Source organism: Narcine bancroftii, chromosome 1 (assembly GCF_036971445.1).
Source record: "Narcine bancroftii isolate sNarBan1 chromosome 1, sNarBan1.hap1, whole genome shotgun sequence".
Lineage (NCBI taxonomy): Eukaryota > Metazoa > Chordata > Chondrichthyes > Torpediniformes > Narcinidae > Narcine > Narcine bancroftii.
The window spans coordinates 351,942,990-351,967,759 of NC_091469.1; the positions used below are offsets into that span (position 1 = coordinate 351,942,990).

A 24,770-nucleotide genomic window follows, 5' to 3' on the forward strand; every position below is an offset into this window, starting at 1 on the left:
TCCTGTTGTAAAAGTATTCACAATGCAGTTATCAATGGAACCACTGGCTAGGAGTTGGTGCAAACTGGCCCAACATCAGAACCAACTTTTTTTATTTATATATATATATATATATATATATAATACACACACACACACACACACACACACACACACACACACACACACACACACACACACACACTAAAATGGATTATTTGAATTTCAGTTCAAATCCTTTCTGGTCTCTGTCATATAGTGTATTGTTTGGAATATGTGTTTGCTTTTTTTCATTATCCCAGCAGATTCTTGAAAATCATTTTATGGTTTCTTTGCAGATCTAGCACTGATGAAGATTTCAGGATTTGTTGGATGAAAGCCTTTATATTTTCCTGCAATCAAGTGATCTGATTTAAAAAACACCTCATCTGATAAAGATATGATTTGACCAAAGACTGTCACATCTAATTTCCAAAAAACAGATTGCTAAGTCTCAGATCCTTTCCTTTTAATCTTCACCCACCTTTATTGTAGCGATTGGTAGTGTTAATTTACAATATAATGGGTAATAAGTATATTCAGGGGTCATGCCTATTTCTGTGTCTAGTTGATTTAGTGCAAGTGCTGAAGGTCAAGCCAGCATCCATTGTGGAGAACAGCCAACATGATAAAATACTGCATTATCGTGTGAAGAGAGGTTGGGTCTGGAACCAGTTTTTTGTGTTGGAAGAATACACTGGAACAGAACCATTATATGTTGGCAAGGTAAGAACAAAATATTGAAAGCAATGGTTAAAAAGAATGATATTAACTACTTTTAATGAGCCCACCTTTAACCTGGATGTTGTGAGAAAATATTAGCTGTTCCCCTTTTAACTGTCAAAGATCCCCTGTGTAGCTGACAGCAGTTGCTGGATTTTCATGCAGATGCAGAAATCCTGAAATTGTTGGCAGCTGTGTGAAATATTTTTCTCAACAGCACCTTGATATTAGCGAAATTCAGTGTGTAAGTGCAAAACTGTAGCAGTTCACAACCTGTTACAATCGTGAATCCATTCAAGCAACTGGTACTAAGTATGGAATTAATGCAGGCAAATGGAGTGAGTCTGGATAGACATGATACACTTGGGTGATGAGGAGGTGCGTTGGCTGAGCGATAGGGCAATAAGTACATAAACCTTACTTACTGGTCAGGGGCCTAGTTGGGTGATGAAGAGCTTGAAGAGGAAGTACATTGGCTGAGCAACGGGGCAGTAGGTACATAAAGGTTACTTACCAGTCAGGGTTAATTGGTAAGAGGCCAGTAAAAGAAGGGGAGGAACAAGGAGCAACCCAGCGAGTGAGTAGTGCAGCAAAGGAGTGGGACTTGGGACTTCCAGTCTTTGGCTCAACAGGCTTCAGAGAAAGCAAGTGAGGAAAAAGTTAAACATCATGACAAGTTTAATATAGAATTCAGAGTCATGCCTATGGGGTTAGTGCTCTGTTCTGGGAGTCAAATGCAACTTCTACCCTCCCCAATGGCCACATCTATGCCAGGTCCACCAAGATGCAGTTCCTTAAAGACCAAGTTGGAGAACTGGAACTGCAGCTTGACGACCTGTGGCTTGTTGGGGAGAGTGAGGAGGTGGTTGATAGGACCTTCACCCTCCCCAATGTCACATCTGCACTGGATGCACCAGGATGCAGCTCCTTAAGGACCAAATTATGGAGATGGAGTTGCAGCTTGATGACCTGCAGCTCATTAGGGAGAGTGAAGAGGTCATTGATAGGACATAAAGGGAGGTAGTTACCCCTAAACTAGAGGTGTTTGGTAAGTGGGCAACTTTCAGGGGAGGGAAAAAATGCCAGGATAGTAGAGAGCACGCCTATGGCTATTCCTCTCAGGAACAGGTATATTGTATTGAATTCTGTTGAGGGGGATGACCTGACATAGGATGACACTGAGCCTGGTGCTGTGGTGCAGAAGCGAAGGAAGAGGAATCCAGTGGTCATAGGGGACTCCACTGTCAGGGGCACAGACAAGGGATTCTATGAGCCTGATAGATATACCCGCATTGTGTGTTGCCTCCCAGTTGCCAGGGTGTGAGGTATCTCAAATCGGCCCCAGAGTATTTCAAGAAGAGAGGGTGAGCAGCCTGATGTCTTGGTACATTTGAGTACCAATGACAGATAAAAAGTGTGAGAAGGTCCTGAAGAGGTATTATAGTGAGTTAGGATGGAACCTAAGATTCAGGACCTTCAGTGTAGTGATTGCTACCTCTGCTGAGTGCATGGGGGCAAAAATTGAAGAATCAGGGATGAATGTGCAGCTTAGGGGCTGGTGCAGAAGGCAGAGCTTCAGATTCTTAGACCATTGGGATCTCTTCTGGGGGAGCCATGATCTCTTCAAGGACAGGTTACATCTGAACCCAAAATGGGCCCATATCCTGGCAGGCAGGTTTAATAGAGCTGTTGGGTATGGTTTAAACTAATTTGGCAGGGCGATGGGAACCTGAGTGATAGGGCAATGGATAGAAAAGAAAAAAAAAAGGAAAAATTTGGATAGGCAGTGGAATTAATAGGGCAGAAGGAGCAGAAAGGGATCGGAGAGTATGGCCAAGTGCTTCAGGTAACAAGGTGAGGAAATGTAGGGAGTAACAGATTAAAGGTATTATACATGAACACATGGAGTACTAGAGATAAAATGGATAAGCTTGAGGCTTAACTGCATATTGGAGGGTATGATGTTGTAGGAATAATGGAGACATGGCTGCAGGAGGGCCAGGATTGGGAAATTAATATTCCAGGGTATACGTCCTATTGAAAGGACAGACAGGTGGGTAGAGTGGGTGGGGTGACTGTTGGTGAGGAATGATTTTCGGTCCCTTGAAAGGAGTGACATAAAAGCAGGTGGAGTAGAGTGAGTTTGGATAGAGTTGGGAAATTGTAAGAGCAAGAGGACCATAATGGGAGTCATATACAGGCCTCCAATCAATAACTTGGATATAGTAGGCAGAATAAATCAGGAGTTAAGATTGGCATGTCCGAAATGTAATGATGCAGTTGTTATGGGGGATTTCAACATGCAGGTAGACTGGAAAAATCTTGCTGGTGTGAAACTGCAAGAAAGTGAGGATATATTCTTAGAGCAGCTCATGATGGACCTCACCAGGGGAAGACAATTCTGGATTTGTTGTTGTGTAATGATGCAAATTTGATAGGGACCTCGAAGTAGGGAAGCCATGAGGTAATAGAGACCATAATATGGTGAGTTTTAATTTGCAATTTGAAAGGGAGAAGGAAAGAAAGTTGGAAGAATTAAGGGGATTATGCAGCCATGAGGGAGGAACTTGCCAAAATACAGTGGAAGGATACCCTGGCTGGGAGAACAATGGAGCAAAAATGACAGGTATTTCTGGGCATTTTTCAGAAGGTACAGGACCAATTCAGTCCAAAGAGGAAGAAAGGTGAGCAAAGGGCAACCGTGGCTGACAAACGAAGTCAGAAAAAGTATCAAGACCAAGGAGAGGAAGTATAATATAGCAAAGAAGAGTGGATTGCTAGATGATTGGGAAATCTTCAAAGAGGAACAGAAGATAACTAAGGAAGCTATACGGGAGGAAAAAATGAGGTATGAGGGTAAACTAGTCAAAAATATGAAAGGGGATAGTAGAAGTTTCTTTAGGTATGTAAAGAGGGAAACAATTAGATAAGGCCAAAAGTGGGCCCTTAAAAACAGAAACTGGTGAAATTATTACACAAAGCAAGGAAATGGCTGATGAGTTTAACAGATACTTTGGATCTGTCTTCACCAGGGAAAATACAGGTAAAGATCAGATAGGGGTTGGAGGTCCTGCGGTATTCAAGGAATTGATAAAAATTTGAACGGTAATGCAGGAATTGATGGAAATTCAGATTCAGAAGCACGTAGTCTTGAGTAAATTGAAAGGACTAAAGGCTGATAAGACCCCAGGATCTGATGGACTGCATCCCAAGGTGCTTAACGAGATTGTTCTTGAAATTGTGGATGCATTGGTCAACATTTTTCAATGTTCTTTAGATTCAGGAGAAGTGCCTGTGGATTGGAGGGAGGCTAATGTTATGCTGCTTTAAGATGAGAGGGAGAGAGAAAAACAGACAATTACAGACTGGTCAGCCTGACATCTATAATGGGGAAGATATTAGAATCTATTATAAAAGAAATAACAGAACACTTAGACAGAAATAATAGTATCATTACAAGTCAGCATGGATTTCTGATGGGAAACAATCTTCTGAAATTTTGAGGATGTGACGAAGGGGGTGGACATGGGAGAGCCAGTGGATGTGATGTACTTGGACTTTCAGAAGGCTTTTGATAAGGTCACACATAGGAGACTAGTAGGCAAAAATCAGAGAGCATGGTATTGGGGGTAGGGTGCTGACATAGATAGAAAATTGGTTGGCAGACAGGAAACAGAACAGGAATTAACAGGTCACTTTCGGGATGGCAGGATGTGACAAGTGAGATCCCACAGGGCTCAGTGGTGGGTCCTCAGTTGTTGATCATATATATTAATGATTTAGATAAGGGGATTATAAATAACATTAGCAAATTTGCAGATGACACAAAACTGTGTGGCAGTGAAGTGTGAGGAGGATGTCAGGAAAATGCAGGGGGACTTGGACAGGTTAGGTGAGTGGGCAGATGCATGGAAGATGCAGTTTAATGTGGATAAATAGGAGGTTATCCACTTTGGTGGCAGGAACAAGAAGGCAGATTATTATTTAAATAAAGTCAAGTTACGGAGTGGGGAAGTGCAATGTGATCGAGGTGTACTTGTACATCAGTCACTAAAAGCTAGCATGCAGGTTCAACAAGCTGTGAAAAAGGCAAATGACATGTTGGCCTTCTTAAAAAGGGGAATAGAGTATAGGAGTAAAGATGTCCTTCTGCAGTTGTACAGGGCCCTGGTGAGACCACATCTGGAGTATTGTATCCAGTTCTGGTCTCCTAATTTGAGGAAGAACACTCTCACTATCGAGGGAGTGCAGAGAAGATTCACAAGGTTAGTTCTCGGGATAGCAGGATCAATGTATGCTGAAAGGTTGGGTAAACTGGGGCTGTATACGTTGGAATTTAGAAGGATGAGGGGAGACATGATAGAGGTATATAAGATTATTAAGGGATTGGACACGATAGAAACTGATTACATGTTCCTGATGTTGAGGGAGACTAGGACTAGAGGCCATAGTTGAAGAATAAAGGAGAGTCCCTTTAGACGAGAGATGAGAAAAGAATTTTATTTTAACCCAGAGAGTTGTTGGTCTGTGGAATACTTTGCCACAGAGGGTGGGAGAAGCAGGTTCTCTGAATAGGTTCAAAAGGGAGCTGTACAAGTTTCTTGTGGACAGGGGAGAAAAGGGACAGGTTACTGATAGTGTTAGATCAGCGAATGAATGAATGACGGTGCTGGCTCGATGGGCCAAATGACCTACTCCAGCACCTATTGTCTATTGATGGTCAACAATGACACAGTGGGCCACAGGATGTGTAACCCTGTAGTACAACACTATGACTAAAACCAGAAAATACTGGAACTGGTATGTTGCCTCCCTGGTGCCAGGGTCAGGGATATCTCTGATCGAGTACATAGCATTCTGCATGGGGAAGGAGAACAGCCAGAAGTCGTGGTCCATGTGGGGACCAATGACTTAGTTAGAAGTGGGGATGAGGTCCTGAAACAGGATTATGTAGAATTAGGTAGGAAGTTAAAAAACAGGACCTCCAAGGTAGTAATCTCTGGATTGCTGCCCGTGCTACGAGCTAGTGAGGGTAGAAATAGGAGGATGTGGAGGATGAATGCATGGCTAAAGAGATGGTGCAGGGGGCAAGAGATAAGATTTCTGGATCATTGGGATCTCTTCTGGGGAAGGTCGGACCTGTACAAGAAGGACGGACTCCACTTGAACTAGAGGGGCACCAATGTGCTGGCAAGTAGATTTGCTAGAGCTGTGGGGGTAGGTTTAAACTAGTTTGGCAGGGGGGTGGGGAACAGAGGATGAGAGCAGTGTCCAGGGAGTATGGCCACCTAGCTAGGAATAAAAAAGATAAGAAAGGTAGGATGGAGATTAGGGTAGAAGGTAAAAAAGAGAATATATGTGAGGGTCATTCTCTGAGATGCATATATTTTAATGCAAGAAGCATAGTGAACAAGGTAGATGAGCTGAGAGCATGGATAGATACTTGGGGTCACGATATTGTGGCAATTAGTGAGACCTGGCTACAGGAGGGGCAGGACTGGCAACTTAATGTTCCGGGATACATTTGTTTTAGATGTGATAGATCAGGGGGTAAAAAAGGAGGAGTTGCTCTGCTTGTTAGGGAGGACATTACTGCTGTGAGGTGGCAGGATGGTGTGGAGGGATCGACCAATGAGGCTGTTTGGGTGGAATTGAGGGGTGGAGGAGGCAAGAGGGTGCTAATAGGGGTGTATTACAGACCACCAAATGGGCCAAGGGAATTAGAGGAACAAATTTGTAGGGAGATAACGTATATGTGTGAAAATCATAGGGTAGTGATCATGGGAGATTTTAACTTCCCACACATTGATTGGGATACCCATACGGTTAGAGGGCTGGATGGGATGGAGTTCGTTAAATGTGTTCAGGATTGTTTTCTAAATCAGTTAGTAGAAGAACCGACTCGGGATGGTGTAATACTGGATCTCCTGTTAGGGAATGAGCTAGGTCAGGTAGCAGACATTAACGTTGGAGAACCAATTGGGTCGAGTGACCATAATTCTGTTAGTTTTGGGGTAGTTTTAAGGAAGAACAAGGAGAGGCCTAAAGTTGAGGTTCTGTATTGGAAAAGAGCAAATTTCGTAGGAATAAGAAGGGATTTGGGGAGTATTGAGTGGGACAGGATATTTTCAGGTAAGGATGTTAATGAAAAATAGAGGATATTCAAAAAAGAAATTTTGAGGGTACAGAGTAGTTATGTCCCAGTCTGGATCAAAGGAAAGGCTGGAAGTCATAGGGAGGCTTGGTTTTGGAGGAATATTGGAAATTTGGTTAGGAGAAAAAGGGAGGTGTACAAGAGGTATAAAGAGCAGGGAGCTGACAATTTGAAGGAGGACTACAAGGAGTGTAGAAGGAATCTTAAGAAAGAAATTAGAAAGGCCAAAAAAGGCATGAAGAGGCTTTGGCTGACAGAGCAGAAATAAATCCAAAGGGTTTCTATAAGTACATTAAAAGTAAAAGATTAGTGAGAGATAAAATTGGACCCTTTGTAGATAGCGAGGGTAGGCTGAGTGAGAAGTCTGAGGAAATGGGGGAAATTTTGAATGATTTCTTTGCCTCGGTATTCACTAGGGAAAAAAATGCTGAACCAGTTGAAGTAAAGAAAAATAGTGGGGAGGTCATGAAGCATATAAGGATAACCGAGGAGGTAGTGATGGCTGTGTTAAAAAAGATAAAGGTGGATAAATCTCCCGGACTGGACAAAATATTCCCTAGGACACTCAGGGAGGCTAGTGGAGAGTTAGTGGGGCCATTAACAGAGATATTTAGGATGTCACTGGCCACGGGGGTGGTACCAAAGGATTGGAGGGTGGCGCATGTGGTTCCTCTGTTTAAGAAAGGGTCCAAATGCAAACCTGGGAATTATAGGCCTGTAAGTCTGACGTCTGTGGTGGGCAAGTTGATGGAAAGTGTTCTGAGGGATGCTATTTACAAATGTTTGGAGGTACAAGGATTGATAGGGAGAAATCAGCATGGTTTTGTCAGGGGTAGATCATGCTTGACAAACCTGATTGAGTTCTTCGAGGGGGTTACAAAAAAGATTGATGAAGGGAAAGCTGTGGATGTTGTCTATTTGGACTTTAGTAAAGCTTTTGACAAAGTTCCCCACAGGAGGTTAGGAAAAAAGGTGGAGACATTAGGTATAAATAAGGAGGTAGTGAAATGGATTCAGCAGTGGTTGGATGGAAGGTGTCAGAGAGTAGTGGTAGAAAATTGTTTGTCCAATTGGAGGCCGGTGACTAGTGGAGTTCCTCAGGGTTCGGTCCTGGGTCCACTATTGTTTGTTATATATATTAACGATCTGGATGTAGGGGTAGAAAATTGGATAAGCAAGTTTGCAAATAACACAAAGATTGGTGGTGTTGTGGACAGTGAGGTAGATTACCGTAGATTAAAAGGTGATTTAGCAAGGCTGGAGGTGTGGGTTGAGAAATGGCTGATGGAATTTAATACAGATAAATGTGAGGTGCTGCATTTTGGAAAGGCAAATTTAAATAGGTCATATACATTGAATGATAGACAATTGAGGAGTGCAGAGCAACAAAGGGATTTAGGAGTTATGGTAAATAGTACCCTCAAGGCTGATACTCAGGTAGATGGTGTGGTGAAGAAGGCATTTGGAATGTTGGCCTTCATAAATCGGAGTACTGAATTCAAGAGTAGGGAGGTTAAGATGAAATTGTACAAGGCATTGGTGAGGCCAAATTTGGAGTACTAATACAGTTTTGGTCACCAAATTAATTGGAAAGATATAAACAAAATAGAGAGAGTACAGAGAAGGTTCACAAGAATGTTGACAGGATTTCAGGGTCTGAGTTACAGGGAAAGGTTGTGCAGGCTGGGGCTTTTTTCTCTGGAGCGTAGAAGATTGAGAGGGGACTTGATAGAGGTGTTTAAGATTTTAAAAGGGACAGACAGAGTAAATGTGGATAGGCTTTTTCAATTAAGAAAGGGGGAGATTCAAACTAGAGGACATGGTTTAAGATTGAAGGGGAAAAATTATAAAGGGAACATGAGGGGAAGTTTCTTTACGCAGAGGGTGGTAGGGATGTGGAATGAGCTTCCGGCAGACGTGGTTGAGGCGGGATCATTGGTTACATTTAAGGAAAGACTGGATCGTTACATGGATAGGAGGGGACTAGAGGGGTATGGACCAGGTGCTGGTCAGTGGGACTAGGAGGGTGGGGATTTGCTACGGCATGGACTAGTAGGGCCGAACTGGCCTGTTCTGTGCTGTAAGTGGTTATATGGTTCTCAGCAGGTCAGGATTGTTGTAAATCTATACAATTAATTGCACTCCCTTGCTTTTTCTCAAAACCTCAGAATTGTTTTCCTTCCATTATTTACCAGTACTCTTCTGAACATTGCCAGTGAATAATTTCACACAATTCCAGATCATAGTTCATTGTTTTCTCTCAATTGATTTAAAAACGTGCCTTTTAGTTATCAATACTTCAGACAGTGGAGAAGATTGATTCAAAACCCTGTGATTTTTTAGAACTTTTCTACTTTAAGATATAAAAAAGTGGAGATCCAATCAATGTATAAAAACATTAGGAACCTTGTGTCCAAAACCTCCACTGCTATCCATAATGAAAACAAAAGGAAAGTAGCAGAGGCAAAGAATAGGTAAGATAAATCATATTAATAATACCAATTTATCAATGTGTGCTTCTAGCTTCATTCAGACATGGACAAAGGAGAAGGGTCTGTCAGATATATCCTTTCTGGTGATGGAGCAGGTACGGTTTTCACTATTGATGACAGCACTGGAGACATTCATGCAGTGCAGAGATTGGATCGGGAAGAGAAATCTCAATATACTCTGCGTGCACAAGCCTTAGATAGATGGACTGCTAGACCAATGGAGCCAGAGTCAGAATTCATCATAAAGATCCAGGATATCAATGACAATGAACCAAAATTTCTCGATGGACCTTACATAGCCAGCGTTCCTGAAATGTCCCCGATAGGTAAGAATCATTCTTGCAACAATTTCTTGAAAAGAAAGTGCTGGATTTAGAGCACTCCTGCTAGTTTTTACATAATCTCAAGCACTCCTGGCACATAACACTCAGTAAATTGGGTCCCTCAAAAATGTAAGAGAGATAGCCAGGGTAATTTGTACAATTTAACTCAGCCAATATCATTTATATGATAATGTAATAGAATTACTCATCAGACCAGGCAGGATTTGTGAAGAAAGTGGCAGTTAACATTCCTGTTCAATGACCTTTCACCTTGTATCTGGGTGTGATAGTACAGATTCTATCACCAATGTGTATATGTATAGATTGTAGTGTAGGATGACTGTGATTGGCTGAGAGCATAGCCACACCTACTGGCATGTCTTAAAGGGTTGCTTCTAGCCAGACCAGGTCATTCTGGACTGGTCGACCTACATGTAATACTCTAGTTAATAAAAGCCTTTGTTTGGATCTACAAGCCTTTGATTCTCTCAACGCGCTCTACAATTTTATTAACAGGGTCTATGGTCAGTACAAACAAGCGACAAGGAGGCAACAGCCCGGTGAGTCCTGTAGAGCTTGTATTCAAGCACTAAGGGCAATGGGCAGGGTCTGTGCCTGCACAGACAGACTGCTGTGGAGACCACAGACAATCTCATACGGGATGCCTATGTGGCCGGGGTTCGATTGAATGAGGTGAGGCAGTGCCTGCTAGAACACGGGGGAAAAAATCCTAGAGGACGTGATCTAGATCACAGAGATAATGGAGGATGCAGTCTTAAGTATGGACATGTACTCTCTGGGCTGGACTCCACTCTCTGATGTGAGTAGGATCCCATCCCTCAACCCTACTAACCCCTGGCACACTGATGGCCTGTTGGCTGCCGCTACACTGCCTGATGCGACCCCGAAGTGTTATTTCTGCGGGAGGGACAAACACAGCAGGTCCCAGTGCCCGGCGAGAAAAGCCAGGTGCCAGAAGTGCCGTAAAAACAGCCATTTTGCTGTAGTCTGTCCCTCCAAAATGGCCACCATCAAACACAGTGCCTCGTGTGAAGCCAAACTGCCACCCTCCCATTCAAACCTTTCTTCCTCAGAGCTCTCGTCCAATGAGAGCGAGGGCTCCACTGTGTGGCAGCGCCTGATATCACAGGGCAGACACTGAGCGCGGAAGGTACAACCCACCCTTGCCGCAATGACGTTGGCCTGCTTCACCCTCCCTCACGAAGCAACATCTAACCAGGCCACAGCCCCGACTTCAACGGCCGCCACCATCACCGCTGAGCCCACCACCACCATCACCGCTAAGCCTGCCACCGCCACTGCTACTGACACTGCCGACCTAGAACACACCACACCCACCGCTGCTACAGACGCTGCCAACCGAGGACCCACCACCACCGAGGAAGCCGACCAAGTACCCGCCGCCGCAACAGATGCTACCGACCCAGTACCCACCACCACTACTGACGCTGCTGACCAGGGACACGCCGCCGCAACTGACGCTACCGATGCGGTACCCACCATCATGACCGATGACAACCACCTGACTGATCGCCCCACCGCCAACAGCAAGCAACGACCCCAGCACTTACCATTGGCTGGCTGACACCCCCAGCAGGCTGCAGGCAGCAGCACCAACTCTTCGACACTGACTGCTCCGGCCTGACTGTTTCTGTGATGTCACCATGCACACATTGCATGACGTCATCACATAGGACTCCACTGTCCCCAATACAAGTCACTGCATCAGTAACCCTAGACCAGGACTGCCCCCATCCCCTCACAAAAGCAATGGAACTGATTAAAGTGTATGGACACTATACAAATTGCTTATTTGACTCGGGGTCAACTGACAGTTTTATCCGCCAGATCTGGCCCACTGTTGTGGACTGGCTATTCTCCCCACTACCCAGAGGATTTAATTGGCGACCAGATCACACTCAACTGGGGTAAAGGGGTATTGCATGGTGACCCTGAAAGTCCAGAGCATCACGTTCACACACTTCAAACTATTAGTCTTTCCCCAACTGTGCAGCCCCTGTGCTGCTGGGACTGGACTTTCAGTGCCAGTTCTGAACCGTTTCCCTGCACTTTGGGGGGCATCACGCTCCACCCTCTGTAACCACTCCACCGCAGAAGCCTCCTGCCAGCAGAAGCCCGAGGCACCCGTCCCCACGCCCCGGGGCCTCACCTGTAGCCTCTTCACCCTCCGAATTGTTCCGCCAGCACTCTTCGCAACCCTGACCCCTGGCTGGAAGCTTGTGGCCACCAAAAGCCGGCAATATAGTTAAGAACACAGGAAATTTATCACAAGTGAGGTGCGCATACTGCTGGATGAGGGCGTTATCGAACCAAGCTCGAGTCCCTGGAGGGCCCAGGTGGTGGTTGTTGTTAAAAATGGGAAGAATCCATGGATGGTGGTTGACTACAGCCAGACAATCAACTGCTTCACGCTTCTGGATACGTACCCCTTTCCACAGATCACAGATGTGGTGAATCAGATCGCCCAAAACCGTGTGTTCTCCATCATTGACTTACGTTCAGCCTATCGCCAGCTCCCGATCCGCCGAGAAGACCGACCTTTCACGGCCTTTCGAAGGGAATGGCTGGCAGTATCAATTCCTCAGGGTACCCTTTGGGGCCACGAATGGCATCGCGTCTTCCAGCGGGAAATGGACCGGATGGTGGACTAGAACGGGCTGACTGCTACTTTCCCTTTTCTGGACAATGTCACCATCTGCGGCCATGACACGGAGGATCACGATGCCAACCTCGAGAAATTTTTTCAGACTGCAATTTGGCTGAATTTGACCTACAATTTCAACAAATGTGTCTTCCGGACCACTCGGCTCACAATTCTAGGTTGCGCGGTGGAGAACGGGGTGGTAATGCCAGACCCAGACCACACCCCCCCCACCCCACACCCAGAAGGCACTCAGACGCTGCCTGGGCTTTTTCTCCTACTATGCCCAATGAGTTCCACACTATGCCGACAAGGCACGGCCACTCATCAAGACCACCTCCTTCCCCTTGTCAACCGAAGCCAGAGTGGCCTTCAATCACATCAAATCAGACATCACTGCTGCAACGCTGCACACCATCGACGAGTCCATCCCGTTCCAAGTCAAGACCGATGTGTCTGACTTTGCACTGGCAGCCACTTTGAACCAGGCCGGCCGGCCGGAAGCCTTCTTCTCCAGAACCCTCTAGGGTTCTGAGAGCTGACACTCCTCTGTCGAGGAGGCGGCTCAGGCCATAGTCGAAGCAGTAAGTCATTGGAGACACTACCTCACTGGCAGGTGCTTTACACTGCTGACCAACCAACACGCAGTCTCATTCATGTTTAGCAATACCCAGCGAGATGAGATCAAGAATGACAAAATCGCCAAGTGGAGAATCAAACTCTCCACCTTTAATTATGACATACTGTATCAGGCTAGTAAACTCAACAACCCACCAGATGTGCTCTCCAGGGGGACTTGCGCCAACATACATCTGGACAGGCTACAGAGACTCCACAAGGAGCTCTGTCATCCAGGGGTCACTAGGTTTGCGCACTTTGTCAAAGCTCGCAACCTGCCCTATACGGTCGAGGAGATTTGCTCCATGACCCGAGCCTGCCCGGTGTGCGCAGAGTGCAAGCCCAACTTCTTCCGTCCGGAGAACACCCATGTCATCAAAGCCACCTACCCCTTTGAGCATCTCAGCGTGGACTTCAAGGGGGCCCTACCGTCAACCAACCGTAATATCTACATCCTTACGGCCATCGACGAGTACTCCCGCTTCCCGTTCGCTGTGCCCTGCTCGGACGTAACCGCCTCCTCAATCATAGAGGCCCTGCACAACATCTTCACCATCTTCGGATACCCCAGTTACATCCACAGTGACAGGGGGTCCTCATTTACGAGTACGGAGCTGCAGCAGTACCTTTTGGAGCATGGTTTTGCTTCAAGCAGGACTACCAGCTATAACCCACGCGGTAATGGGCAGGTCAAAAGAGAGAATCCCACCGTCTGGAAAACGGTTACGCTTGCCCTCCAGTCCAAAGGTCTCCCCACCTCTCGCTGGCAAGACGTGCTCACTAGTGCCCTACACTCCATCCACTTCCCTCCTATGCACCGCAACCAATGCCACCCCTCACGAAAGGATGTTCTCTTTCCCCAAAGAAATCTAAATCGGGAACAACCATACCGGCATGGCTCACAGTTCCTGAGCCAGTCCTCTTGCGACGCCACGTCCAGTACTCAAAGAACGACCCCCTTGGTTGACCAAGTGACTCTGCTCCATTTGAACCTGCATTATTGCCTACCTTGAGTACCCGGATGGGTGGGAGGAAAAAGTCTCGGTAAGGGACCTAGCCCAAGCCAGATCAGTCCCAGCAGTGCTTCCAACCCAACCTCCCCACAAATCCTTCTCCCCCAGGTCACGTGCTTGAACAGAGGGACCAGCACCACCCCACCAGCTCAGCCCAGACTGTCAACAACGCCGTTGGGGAATTGAGTGAAGCAGTGGCTGCACCTGATGAGCCTGCCAGTGACACGACTCCAGTGACCCCACTCCAGCGACCCCAATCCCGGCCCCACGGTGGTCACACTGGATGGTCAGGCCCCCTGACCAGTACAGCCTCTAACTTCCACTGGGCCTTTTCTTTCTTTTTTTTTGTTTTTTTTACAGCCCTCCATCCACCCCAGGGCCAGTTCTCAAAGAAGGGGTGAATGTGATGGTATAGATTCTATCACCAATGTGTATATGTATAGATTGTAGTGTAGGATGACTATGATTGGCTGAGAGCATAGCCACACCTACTGGCTGGTCTTAAAGGGTTGCTCCTAGCCAGACCAGGTCATTCTGGACTGGTTGACATGTGATATGCTCGAGTCTTCTAGTTAGTAAAAGCCTTTGTTTGGATCTACAAGCCTTTGATTCTCTCGACGCGCTCTACACTGGGCAAATTTGGAAATGAAATTAGATTGAAGCTATGGATTATGGAGCAGGCAGAGAAGGTGTAATAGGAATGGTGTGAGATAGGGTGAGACCAAGAATGATTGAATGACACAAGTAGCAGGGGCCAAGGCAAGCAAATGACAAAAGGTACTTTTCAAATGGGAGGCGATGGTTGCGATTTGAGAGAGGAAAAAAAAGATGAATTCTAGAACTGTAGGGACAAGGTAGGAACTAGACTGGAAGAAGTATGTCAGTCACTTCTTCATCAGGAAGGACTGCCTGAGGACCTTGCAGATTGGATTAAAGTATTTTAATCCATCTCTGAGTAGAGTCATGCACATCATTTATATTCTGCCTAATGTTCCAATATACCACACTAACACTCACCACAAATACTTTAATGCTCTTAACTCCATCAGGAGACATGGGGTTAAATGGCAAGTCGAGGATATCATGCCATCTCTGATCTCTTAAACATTTGTATTGAAGATACTCCCACAATAATTTTGCTGGAGAGTTCCAGGTTTTTAAACCCATCAACAGTGAAGGAATGGTGAGGGCCATGTGACTGCTGTCCTTGTCCTTCCAGGTGGGAAAGGTGGTTTTGGTCCCAGGCTAAAATGTCCCTAATCTTGGTTTGCTGCAATTAACACTTGTAAAGCTCTTGCATCAATTCAGACTCCTTAAGATAGTTACATGTACTAATTGCTGAAACCTGATGCTTAGGAAATAAGTTCCCTGAAATAATTTTAACTGATTTCATAAATGCAAATTCTTGCAGCTCTTGTCAGAGATAAATCTATCTGTCTGTGATTTTCCACACAGCTTTTGTGATCAAATCCCTGTTAACATCAATTGATTAAAAAGTTTTCACATACCACGAATATTAAGCTGCATAACTAAGTGGGGTCAGTGAACTTCCTTTTCCAAATATGCGTGCAGACTTTGCATTCTGCAAAGATTTAGACAAAGCAAGGATGACTTTTCTGCTCTGTGAGAGTGAATTCGAGAGAGCAAACTTGAGGGGAAAATATAAACAGGTTAACAAATCGCCACCGCCAGTTTGACATGATCTTTGGCTTGGCTTCGCGGACGAAGATTTATGGAGGGGCCACCAAAAATGTCTTAAACTCCTGAAACTATTTAAAAAAAATCCCACTGTGCACATTATTCAGTTTTGAATGCAAGAAAGTCAGGCTTGTCTTTTCCCTCTCTAGGTGCATCAGTAATACAACTCACAGCAACTGATGCTGATGATCCCACATATGGAAACAGTGCACGCGTGGTTTACAGCATTCTTCAGGGACAACCATACTTCTCAGTGGAAGCAAGAACAGGTAAGCCACGACTCAGGATTCATGCGGGGTTTACTGTACAAGTGCACAAATGGCTTCTTGGATTGAATCCCTCTCTCAAAGCACCAGAACAGATGTGCCGGACTGAATGGTGCTCTGTACTGGAAGATTATGCACATTAAAATATGATAAAGTACCATAACACAGGGGACCTGCATCTGTTTAGGGGAAGCAGTATTCTACCATACATACTTGGCAACCAAGCATCCACAGTGGAGTCACAAACTGTGAGCCTAACTGCCGATGAAATGCACGTATGAAACCGTCGGAGATGGTAAGAATTCTCAATTAGGCCAGCCACTAGTCAGGTATCAGACTGTCAGATGGGTCTTGTATGATGGTGAGTAGAATCTCATAACCACAACCAACTGAGAAGACCAGGAGGAGAAACATAGAATTGGTTTCCTCTGCCGGGATGTTTGTAAGCTGTCAAATTCCTGATCTGACCTCCTCTCCTCCCATTAAAGGACCAATGCACTGACCTGGATTTTGCAGAGCAAGGCCAGCTACCCATATTCACTGTGGAGTCATCGGTTTTCTGTTCCTGTATTCTTCAAGAAGAACCTGCAGGTCAAGAAGGTTCTAAAACCTCATCATGAGCTTTGAGTGATGTAACTAGGTAATGTGGATGGGCCAGAACAAGCCCAGCCCAGGAAACTGCAGGGAAGTATTTTTCCAGAATGCAACGCCAAGTACTCAGCTCTGCTATCTGTCAAAGCTGCATGTGGCATGAAGAAGCATTAAAATTATTAAAGATAAAATATTTTTTGGTACACTTAAAGTTATTAAAATTTCACAAAAGCCTCGAACGCACAAGAAACATTTCAAAATAAAAAATTACTGTAGATACAAATCATTTAAAATTATATAACCCTCTTTATGACTGCCTGTATTCCTTGCAACATAAAAATCTCCTTTGGAAATAATGAAGAAAACCCAAGATGCCAGAGAAACAAGGAGACAAAATGTAACCATCAAGATCATTACAAGAATTCAAAAACTGGAAATTGTTCCATGTCATTTTTTGACATTAAAACAATGGTGCAAGTCATTCTAATGCTGGTTGAGAAAGATGCCTGTAGAGTAAGAACTTCAACTGCAATCTTTACAAAACACTGTTGTCAGATTTCCCTATAGAAAACCTATCTGAAATCATAATACTAGTCATTGATTTGGAGCAAGTTCTTAAAATTCTCAGCATGTCGCGATTACAATCATTGCAAGCGGCTTTTAAATTTGCGTAGCACAGAATATGAGAACAGCAGCAATAGGCCATTCTCCTCTTTGCGACTACTCCGCTGTTCGATGAGATCTTCTTGTCAGTGACATCTTCCTGCAGCAACCCCTTTCTCTTTAATTTCTTTCATATCCAAAAATCTATTGATCTCGGTTTTCAACATTCTCAGCAACTGAACTGCTACTTGAATAAAGAATTCCAAAGAGTGACAATTTCCTAAGGGGATAAAAATGTCTCTTCATCTGGCTCTTGAAAGGCTGATACCTAATTATGAGACTATGGCCATAATCTGTATATCCCAGCCAGGAGAAACATCAGCCTTACATCTATTCCATCTATCCGCAAAAGAATGTTGTATATGTCAATGAGATCACCACTGTTACAAGCCCAGCAGCAAGAGATATTCACCAAGATAAATGGTTACTTAAACAAAAGTTGCTTTTAATTATCTTTAAACAGGATCACACTTTAACATCACTATTAACTAATCTAACTTAACCCCCTTCTAATTCTAAGTACACGTGTCTGCAATGTGTGTGTTAGTTCAGAAAAGTTCTTTGATTCACAGTCCAATCTCACTTCTCATTCCTCCAAGTTCATTGGTTACAGGCAATTCTTATACTGTGCACAGAATTTAACATTTATGAAGTTTGCCAGGCTTTGGTGCTTGAAAGGTATATGGACACCGCTCAGGAAGTTTCTTGTCAGTTTTCAGAGAGATTTGTTGTTCGCTGTCACCCACAACTGATTCCTTGTAACCAGCCACTTCAGTGTCTTGCCAAAGAAACTTGCCCCCTCAAGGTTCTCCAGATGATAACCTCTTTCTTTCAGGTCACCGGAGTTCCTTTTTGTTTCTTCTATTTCAAGTGAAACATTAGGTAGCCAGTCCTCTCCTCTTGCATGAGCCACAAAGGCTTTGACCAGGCTGAACTAAGCACTCAACCCGTTTCGCAGCTTGTCCTGTTCCAGTCCCTGCTGCTGCTGACTTTAAAACATCAAGTTCCACTCCAGACAACCTATGGCTCCAACAAGTTCTTTCATCTGTCTTCTTGTAAGCAATAATCCATTAGTGACGTCTCTTGGGCACTCTCCAAAGCTTTTACAAAGGCTCTTGGCGCAGACCTGCCTTGCATGAGAAGAGCTCCAGTATTTTAAATAAGATCTCTTTTAAAGTTTTTGTATGTGACCTATACTAAAAAACCTTCCCCAATTTATCTCCCAAAATCATATCTATATATAAACACAACACAATTTAATCTGTCACTCCACCGATCCTTATAAACTCTAGAAAGCATAGGTCCAAACCATTTAATTTTTCTTGATAGGACAATTCTCCCAGGAATCAATCTGGTGAAGAGTTTTCTTCCAACTACAGTGGATGGTTGACCTTAAATGAATGGATGCAGTGTTGATGGATACTAGAATGTGTCTAGAGGATCATAGGAGCCTGGGCAAGCAAGAGACATAGGCTTTGTCTTTTGTTCAAAGGACCATAGAAACCCCTTCAGGGCTACTGCCAGGCACTCCTGGTGGGAAGTTACCAAGGAGATATTAGGTGGTTATGGTGGCATTTTATGAAACATTAATTAGACAACAGCTGGCGCAATGCGTACAGTTCTGGTCAACATTCTACACCAATGGCATGATTGCACTGGAGAAGATTCTGGGGATATTCATTGGGATGTTGCCTTAGCTAAAACATTTCAGTTATGAGGAGAGACCACATTGGTGGAGATTGGCTCAGAGGAGGTTGTGGAGGCCCTGATGGAGATATTAAACTTTATAAGGCATAGAGATGGGGTAAATAGAAAAAGGGTTTTACCCTCAGAGCTACCTTCACCAGATGGCATAATTTTAGAAAAAAAATTGTAGAGTGGAATTGAGGAAGTTGTTTTTGTTTCAATCACTACTTGATGTGGAGGCTTGTACAACAAAAAATATTTTGATAAACTTTTAAATGCTAAAGCATTTAGCATAGAAGCTATGGGCTGAGTACTGGAAAAGTGTAATAGTAGTGAGAAAACTTCATTCTCAATGTTCCATACAAGTGTATTGTCATTTCCACAAGTTCAATGTACAGGTACGCCAACATTCTTACATACTGCAGATCAAACAGGTATACAAAATACACCAACTGCAATAGTAACAATTTAAATCAACATACTTGCAAGATTAAAAAATATAAAAAATAATCAGATAAATAAATATTCACAGTTTGCAGTTAGTGAAAGATGGAAAGTAACATTTCAGTAATGTAGAAATATCTTTTGGTGGTTCCAGGGAAGGTTATGGCTAGGTTTAGGAAAATATGGGAGGTTCAAAAGCCAGACAGCTGATGGAAAAAAAACTGTTCTTGAACCTGGAAATCTTGGTTCTCAGGCCTTGGACCGCAGGAGCAGCAGGAAGAGATTGTGGTCAAGGTGATGGGAATCGTTTAAGATGCTAATTTTTTTTTTACATTTACATCACAGTGGAAGCCGATTTCAGCCATTTAATCCTGTGCCACCCAATTTTTCCCAAATTAACTGGCACCCCCCCCCCCCAAGTACATTTTGAAGGCTGGGAAGAAACCAGAGCACCCAGAGAAAACCCATGCAGACAAGGGGAGAATGTACAAGCACCTTACCGACATGGCCGGATTTTAAGCCAGGTCGCTGATGCTGTTATAGCATTGCACTTACTGCTATGCAAATCATCCCATTATTGCTATGCCATGCTGTGCCATGCCATGGGCTGCCTACATGATGCAGTACCTTAAATGTTCTCAATGGATGGAGACCGGTGCCCTTGATGGGCTTGGCTTGGTTTGCCACTTCCTACAGCCTTCTGTGTTCCTGAGCACTTGAGTTTCCAAACCAGGCTGTGATGAAATCATTCAGTATACTTTCCATCACACATCTGTAGACCTTCACTGGTTGGCATGGATACAGGAGGCCATGTGATTCTATGACATAAGTGCAGTCTATTAATGGCTGATCCCATTCCTCGTGCATTTAGATGAACTAGCAGTGAGTGATGAACTGAGTTATGACAGATCAACATTAGCAATTTGGAACAGCTCTGAGGCTGGAAAAATTAGTGTCTGTGACCCTGATCCTGACCTCCCAGTTTGCAGATTGAGTGTTGGTCAATTAAATACCAGAGTGAAAAATTTGCCTGCAGATGAATTCTGTGTTATACCATTATTAATTCTTTGGCTTGGCTTTGCGGACGAAGATTTATGGAGGGGGTAAAAAGTCCACGTCAGCTGCAGGCTCGTTTGTGGCTGACAAGTCCGATGCTTGTTTTGGGAGAAGCAACTGAGCAATGAATGGACAAATTATTCAGGAATGTGAGCAAACTTACTCCAATCAAGATTAAAGAGTAATGCCATTTTGAGGAGTCACGTGATGGAGTAGTGGCTGGTCGGAAAAACCAGCCCTCTCCAGGAAAATAGGAAAAAAAGTCAGGAAAAAGCAAAGCATAACAGAAATAAAGTACAAGAAATAGAAGATAAAGATACAAAGAAGAGAAATAAGGTGGCTTACAAGAAGGAGAAAATAAGAACAGCTGGAAAAAAAGTTAAAAAGTCACCGGAGAAGAAGGAAGAAAGCCTTACCTGCACGAAGGAACAGGATGCTGTGGTGACAAGGAGGACCCGACCCTCGAAGTCATTAGCTGCCCTGCAGAGTCGCGATCCACCAGCCAGTACACTACAAAAATGGCTCTCGGAGCCAAACAAAAGTGCGCAGTGCACAATCAGAGGAGAAAGGACACCAGCAGGAGGGGGGTTCAGCAGAGGAGCGGGCTGTCACAGACCGAGCAGCTGAGAGATGCCAGACACCAGGGCTCTCAGCTGGAGGATAAGGAAGACAGCAGAAGAGGGTGTGACGAAACAGATGTGGAAGACAGACAGAGGGAAGGTCGACAAGAAGACCAACGTCAAGCAGCACAACAGACGAGCAACCCAAGAGGGGAGGAACAGCAACGAGGCCTATCAAGAAGAGGCCCGACAAGCAGCTCATCAGGAAAAGAGATACAGACACAAAGAAAAGAAGAAGACACAAACACAGATACAGACACAGAAGATGAAGAAGACCAAGATCTTCACAGAGAAATAGAAGGTAAAACTGATGGACAAAGAGAAATAAAAGGTAAGACTGATGAACAGAATATAGATAAAGTCTTTTTTGAAGAACAAATGAGATCAGTAAAAGAATGGTTATTATTAGAGTTTAATGCAATTAAAAGGAAAATGAAAAGAACAGAAGATAAAATGCAAAGGTTAGAACTGGTAATGACAGAAATAGGGAAAAGAGGAGAGAATGTGGAAGAGCGGGAAACGACTATAGAAAAGGAAGTGAATGACTTAAGAGAAAAATTGGAAGAAAGTGACAAAAAAAATTAAAGAGTTGTTATCTCAGAAAATTGATATGCTGGAAAATTATAGTAGGTGAAAGAACATCAAAATAGTGGGCCTGAAGGAGGATGAAGAAGGCACAGGCATGAAGGAATTTATAAAAAGATGGATCCCAAAGGTCCTGGGAATGACAGAAATGCAGGAAGAAATGGAAATAGAAAGGGCACACAGAGCACTAGCTCCAAAACCACAGGCACATCAAAAACCAAGATCCATCTTAGTGAAATTTTTGAGATACAAGACAAGAGAAAATATACTGGAACAGGCAAGGAATAAAATTAGAGAAGATAATAAACCATTGGAATACAAAGGTCAAAAAAATATTTTTTTATCCAAACACAAGTTTTGAACTCTTAAAGAGGAAGAAGGAATTTAATCCAGCAAAAATCAACTTTATGGAAAAAAGGTTACAAATTCATATTAAGACATCCAGCCATGCTTAAAATATTTATACACGGGGAGCAAAACAGACTGTTCTCGGATCCAGAGAAAGCGCAAGAATTTGCAGGACAGGAGAAGAGATGAAGAGATGTAACAAGAATGAAGAACGGCAATAAAGTTTATATAAAGATGTAAAAACAATGTATATCTAAAGAACTAAAGAGGGAAAAGAGAAGGGAAGGAAGGGAGTAAGGGGAAAAAGAGAGAAGTTTGTTATATGTGTTTTTAAAAAAGTTTTCTGGAGAAGGCTGGGTGGAGGGGAAATAACCGTCACTGCAAAATCAGTTGACGCTGTGAACAAGATCGCAACCCAAATGAAAAGGGGAGTTGTGGTTGCCCAGCAAGGGTTATGGGGCAACTCAGAAAGGGGGGGGGGGACTTTTGGGGTTAAGGTATTAGTGGATGTGGGAACTGTGGGGGTACTTTATGTCTTAAATGTGTTGCCGTATATTAAGTGTAATAAGAGAAAATTAAGAGATGAAAATGGGGAAAGGAGGATGGAGGTGGCAAAGAAGTGGAAAAGGGATGTATGCAAGACACAAGATGGCCATGTTGAACTATAAGACTATAAACATTAATGGAATACATAACCAAATTAAAAGGAAGAGGCTACTAAATTTATTGAAGAAGGCAAAAAATAGATATAGCATTTGTGCAGGAAACGCATCTAACTGAAGCGGAACATAAACTAAATAGAGACTGGGTGGGACACGTAACAGTAGCATCCTAGAATTAAAAAGCTAGAGGTGTAGCCATACTAGTTAACAAAAATATACCATTCAAAATAGAGGAGGAAATAATAGATCCGGCAGGGAGGTATGCAATGATAAAGTGTCAGATATATTCAGAATTTTGGAGTTTGCTCAATATATACGTTCCTTACGAAGAGTATCAAGAGTTTATGCAGGATATTTTTTTGGAAAATTACAGACACAAAAGGAAATATATTGATAGGAGGGGATTTTAACCTTAATTTGGACCCAATGTTGGATAAAACTAGACAAAAGTCAGGTAAAAAGAATAAAGTAGCCAAATTTGAAGTTAAATCAATGCAGGAAATGAAACTTATGGATATATGGAGGAGGCAACACCCAAGAGAGAAGTAATTTTCATATTATTCGAGTAGGCACAAAACGTAGTCAAGAATTGATATGTTTTTGTTGTCAACCCATATTCAAAGGAGAGTTAGAAAAACTGAATACAAAGCTAGACTACTGTCAGATCATTCACCCCCATTATTAGCATTTGAACTGGAGGACAACCCACCAAGAACATATAGATGGAGGTTAAACTCCACGCTACTTAAAAGACAGGAATTTAGGGAATTTATTGAACGCCAAATTTAAACAGATTTTGAAATAAACACAGGATCAGTGAAAGACACATTACAACTGTACAAGGTGAAGAAGAACACAATGAAAACAAAGCAAAAGTATTACAAACTGGGAGAAAAAACACATAAAATATTAGCCTGGCAACTTAAAACAGAACAAGCTAAAAAAAGATACTGGCATCAAGGAAAAAGGACAAACAGATTATATATAATCCAACAGAGATTAATGAAAATGTTAAGGAATTTTATAAACAATTGTATCAAACTGAGAACGAGGGGAAAAATGATTAAATAGAGGAATTTTTAGCTAAAATTGAACTGCCGAAATTGCAAGAAGAGGAACAAAACAAACTAATAAAACCATTTGAAATAGAGAAAGTACAGGATATATTAAAAAAAAGCTACCAAACAATAAAACACTAAGAGAGGATGGATTTCCAATAGAATTTTATACAACATTTAAGGAGTTATTAATTCCTCCTCTCCTGGAAGTTATGAACCAGATAGAAGAAACACAAAACTTGAAAGATTCATGTAAGACAGCAATAATTACAGTTATACCAAAGACGGGGAAGGATCCACTAACACCAGCATCATATAGACCAATACCTCTACTTAACTCAGACTATAAGATAATAGCAAAATTATTAGCAAACAGATTGGATGATTATGTACCTAAAAGAGTAAAACAAGATCAAACTGGATTTCTTAAGAAAAGACGAACAGCGGTCAATGTAACCATAACCATATAACCGTTTACAGCACAGAAACAGGCCATGTTGGCCCTTCAAGTCCGTACTGGTTCACTTGAACAACTCCACTAGCTCCTCCGCAAACTCCTGAGGAAGTAGAGGCTTTCTTCATGATGCCATTGGTGTGTTGGTTCCAGGAAAGATCTTCCGATGAAAGGTCAAGGCCAGGTTCTCCAAGATAGTGATATCTGAGAATTTAAAGTTGCTAACCCATTCTACCTCTGAACCTCCAATGATTGCTGGATCATCTACGCAGTTCAAGGAAATAAGAAACCAACAGTGGCAGTTGCTGTAGATGCAGAAAAAGCCTTTGACAGAGTAGAGTGGAATTACTTATTTAAAGTATTACAGAAATTCAATCTACCAGAAAAAATATAATTAGATTAAAGCATTTTATAATGGACTGTTGGCGAAGGTAGCAGTAAATGGATATGTATCAAGTCACTTTAAATTAAGTAGGTCAACTAGACAGGGATGTCCACTATTCCCTTCACTGTTCACCTTAGCAATAGAACCTTTGGCAGAACTGATAAGAATAGAAAATAAAGTAAAAGGGATAAAAATAAAGGAGGAGTATAAAATCAGTTTATTTGAACATT

General features: G+C 43.1%; 1 protein-coding gene and 1 long non-coding RNA gene across 13 annotated transcripts in view; one reads left to right on the forward strand and one right to left on the reverse strand.

The window, feature by feature from the left end:
- Nucleotides 1-11,370, reverse strand: part of LOC138749406 (uncharacterized) — a 137,184-nt gene extending 125,814 nt beyond the window's left edge. For all 5 annotated transcript variants that reach the window (XR_011348618.1, XR_011348614.1, XR_011348612.1 and 2 more), the window contains exon 1: nucleotides 11,303-11,370. This is a non-coding gene — a long non-coding RNA (uncharacterized lncRNA). The remainder of the gene's footprint in view (nucleotides 1-11,302) is intronic.
- The window catches only part of LOC138749384 (cadherin-20-like), a 262,479-nt gene that overhangs the window by 172,095 nt on the left and 65,614 nt on the right, over nucleotides 1-24,770 (forward strand). For 6 of the 8 annotated variants that reach the window (XM_069910637.1, XM_069910651.1, XM_069910629.1 and 3 more), the window contains 3 exons: nucleotides 318-744; nucleotides 9,419-9,713; nucleotides 15,872-15,991. In XM_069910637.1, the coding sequence (XP_069766738.1) occupies nucleotides 541-744; nucleotides 9,419-9,713; nucleotides 15,872-15,991 (619 nt within the window). In that variant the 5' untranslated portion in view covers nucleotides 318-540. Of the gene's footprint in view, nucleotides 1-317; nucleotides 745-3,388; nucleotides 3,590-9,418; nucleotides 9,714-15,871; nucleotides 15,992-24,770 lie in introns of those variants that run through there. The other 2 variants (XM_069910676.1, XM_069910663.1) reach the window with 2 other exon arrangements.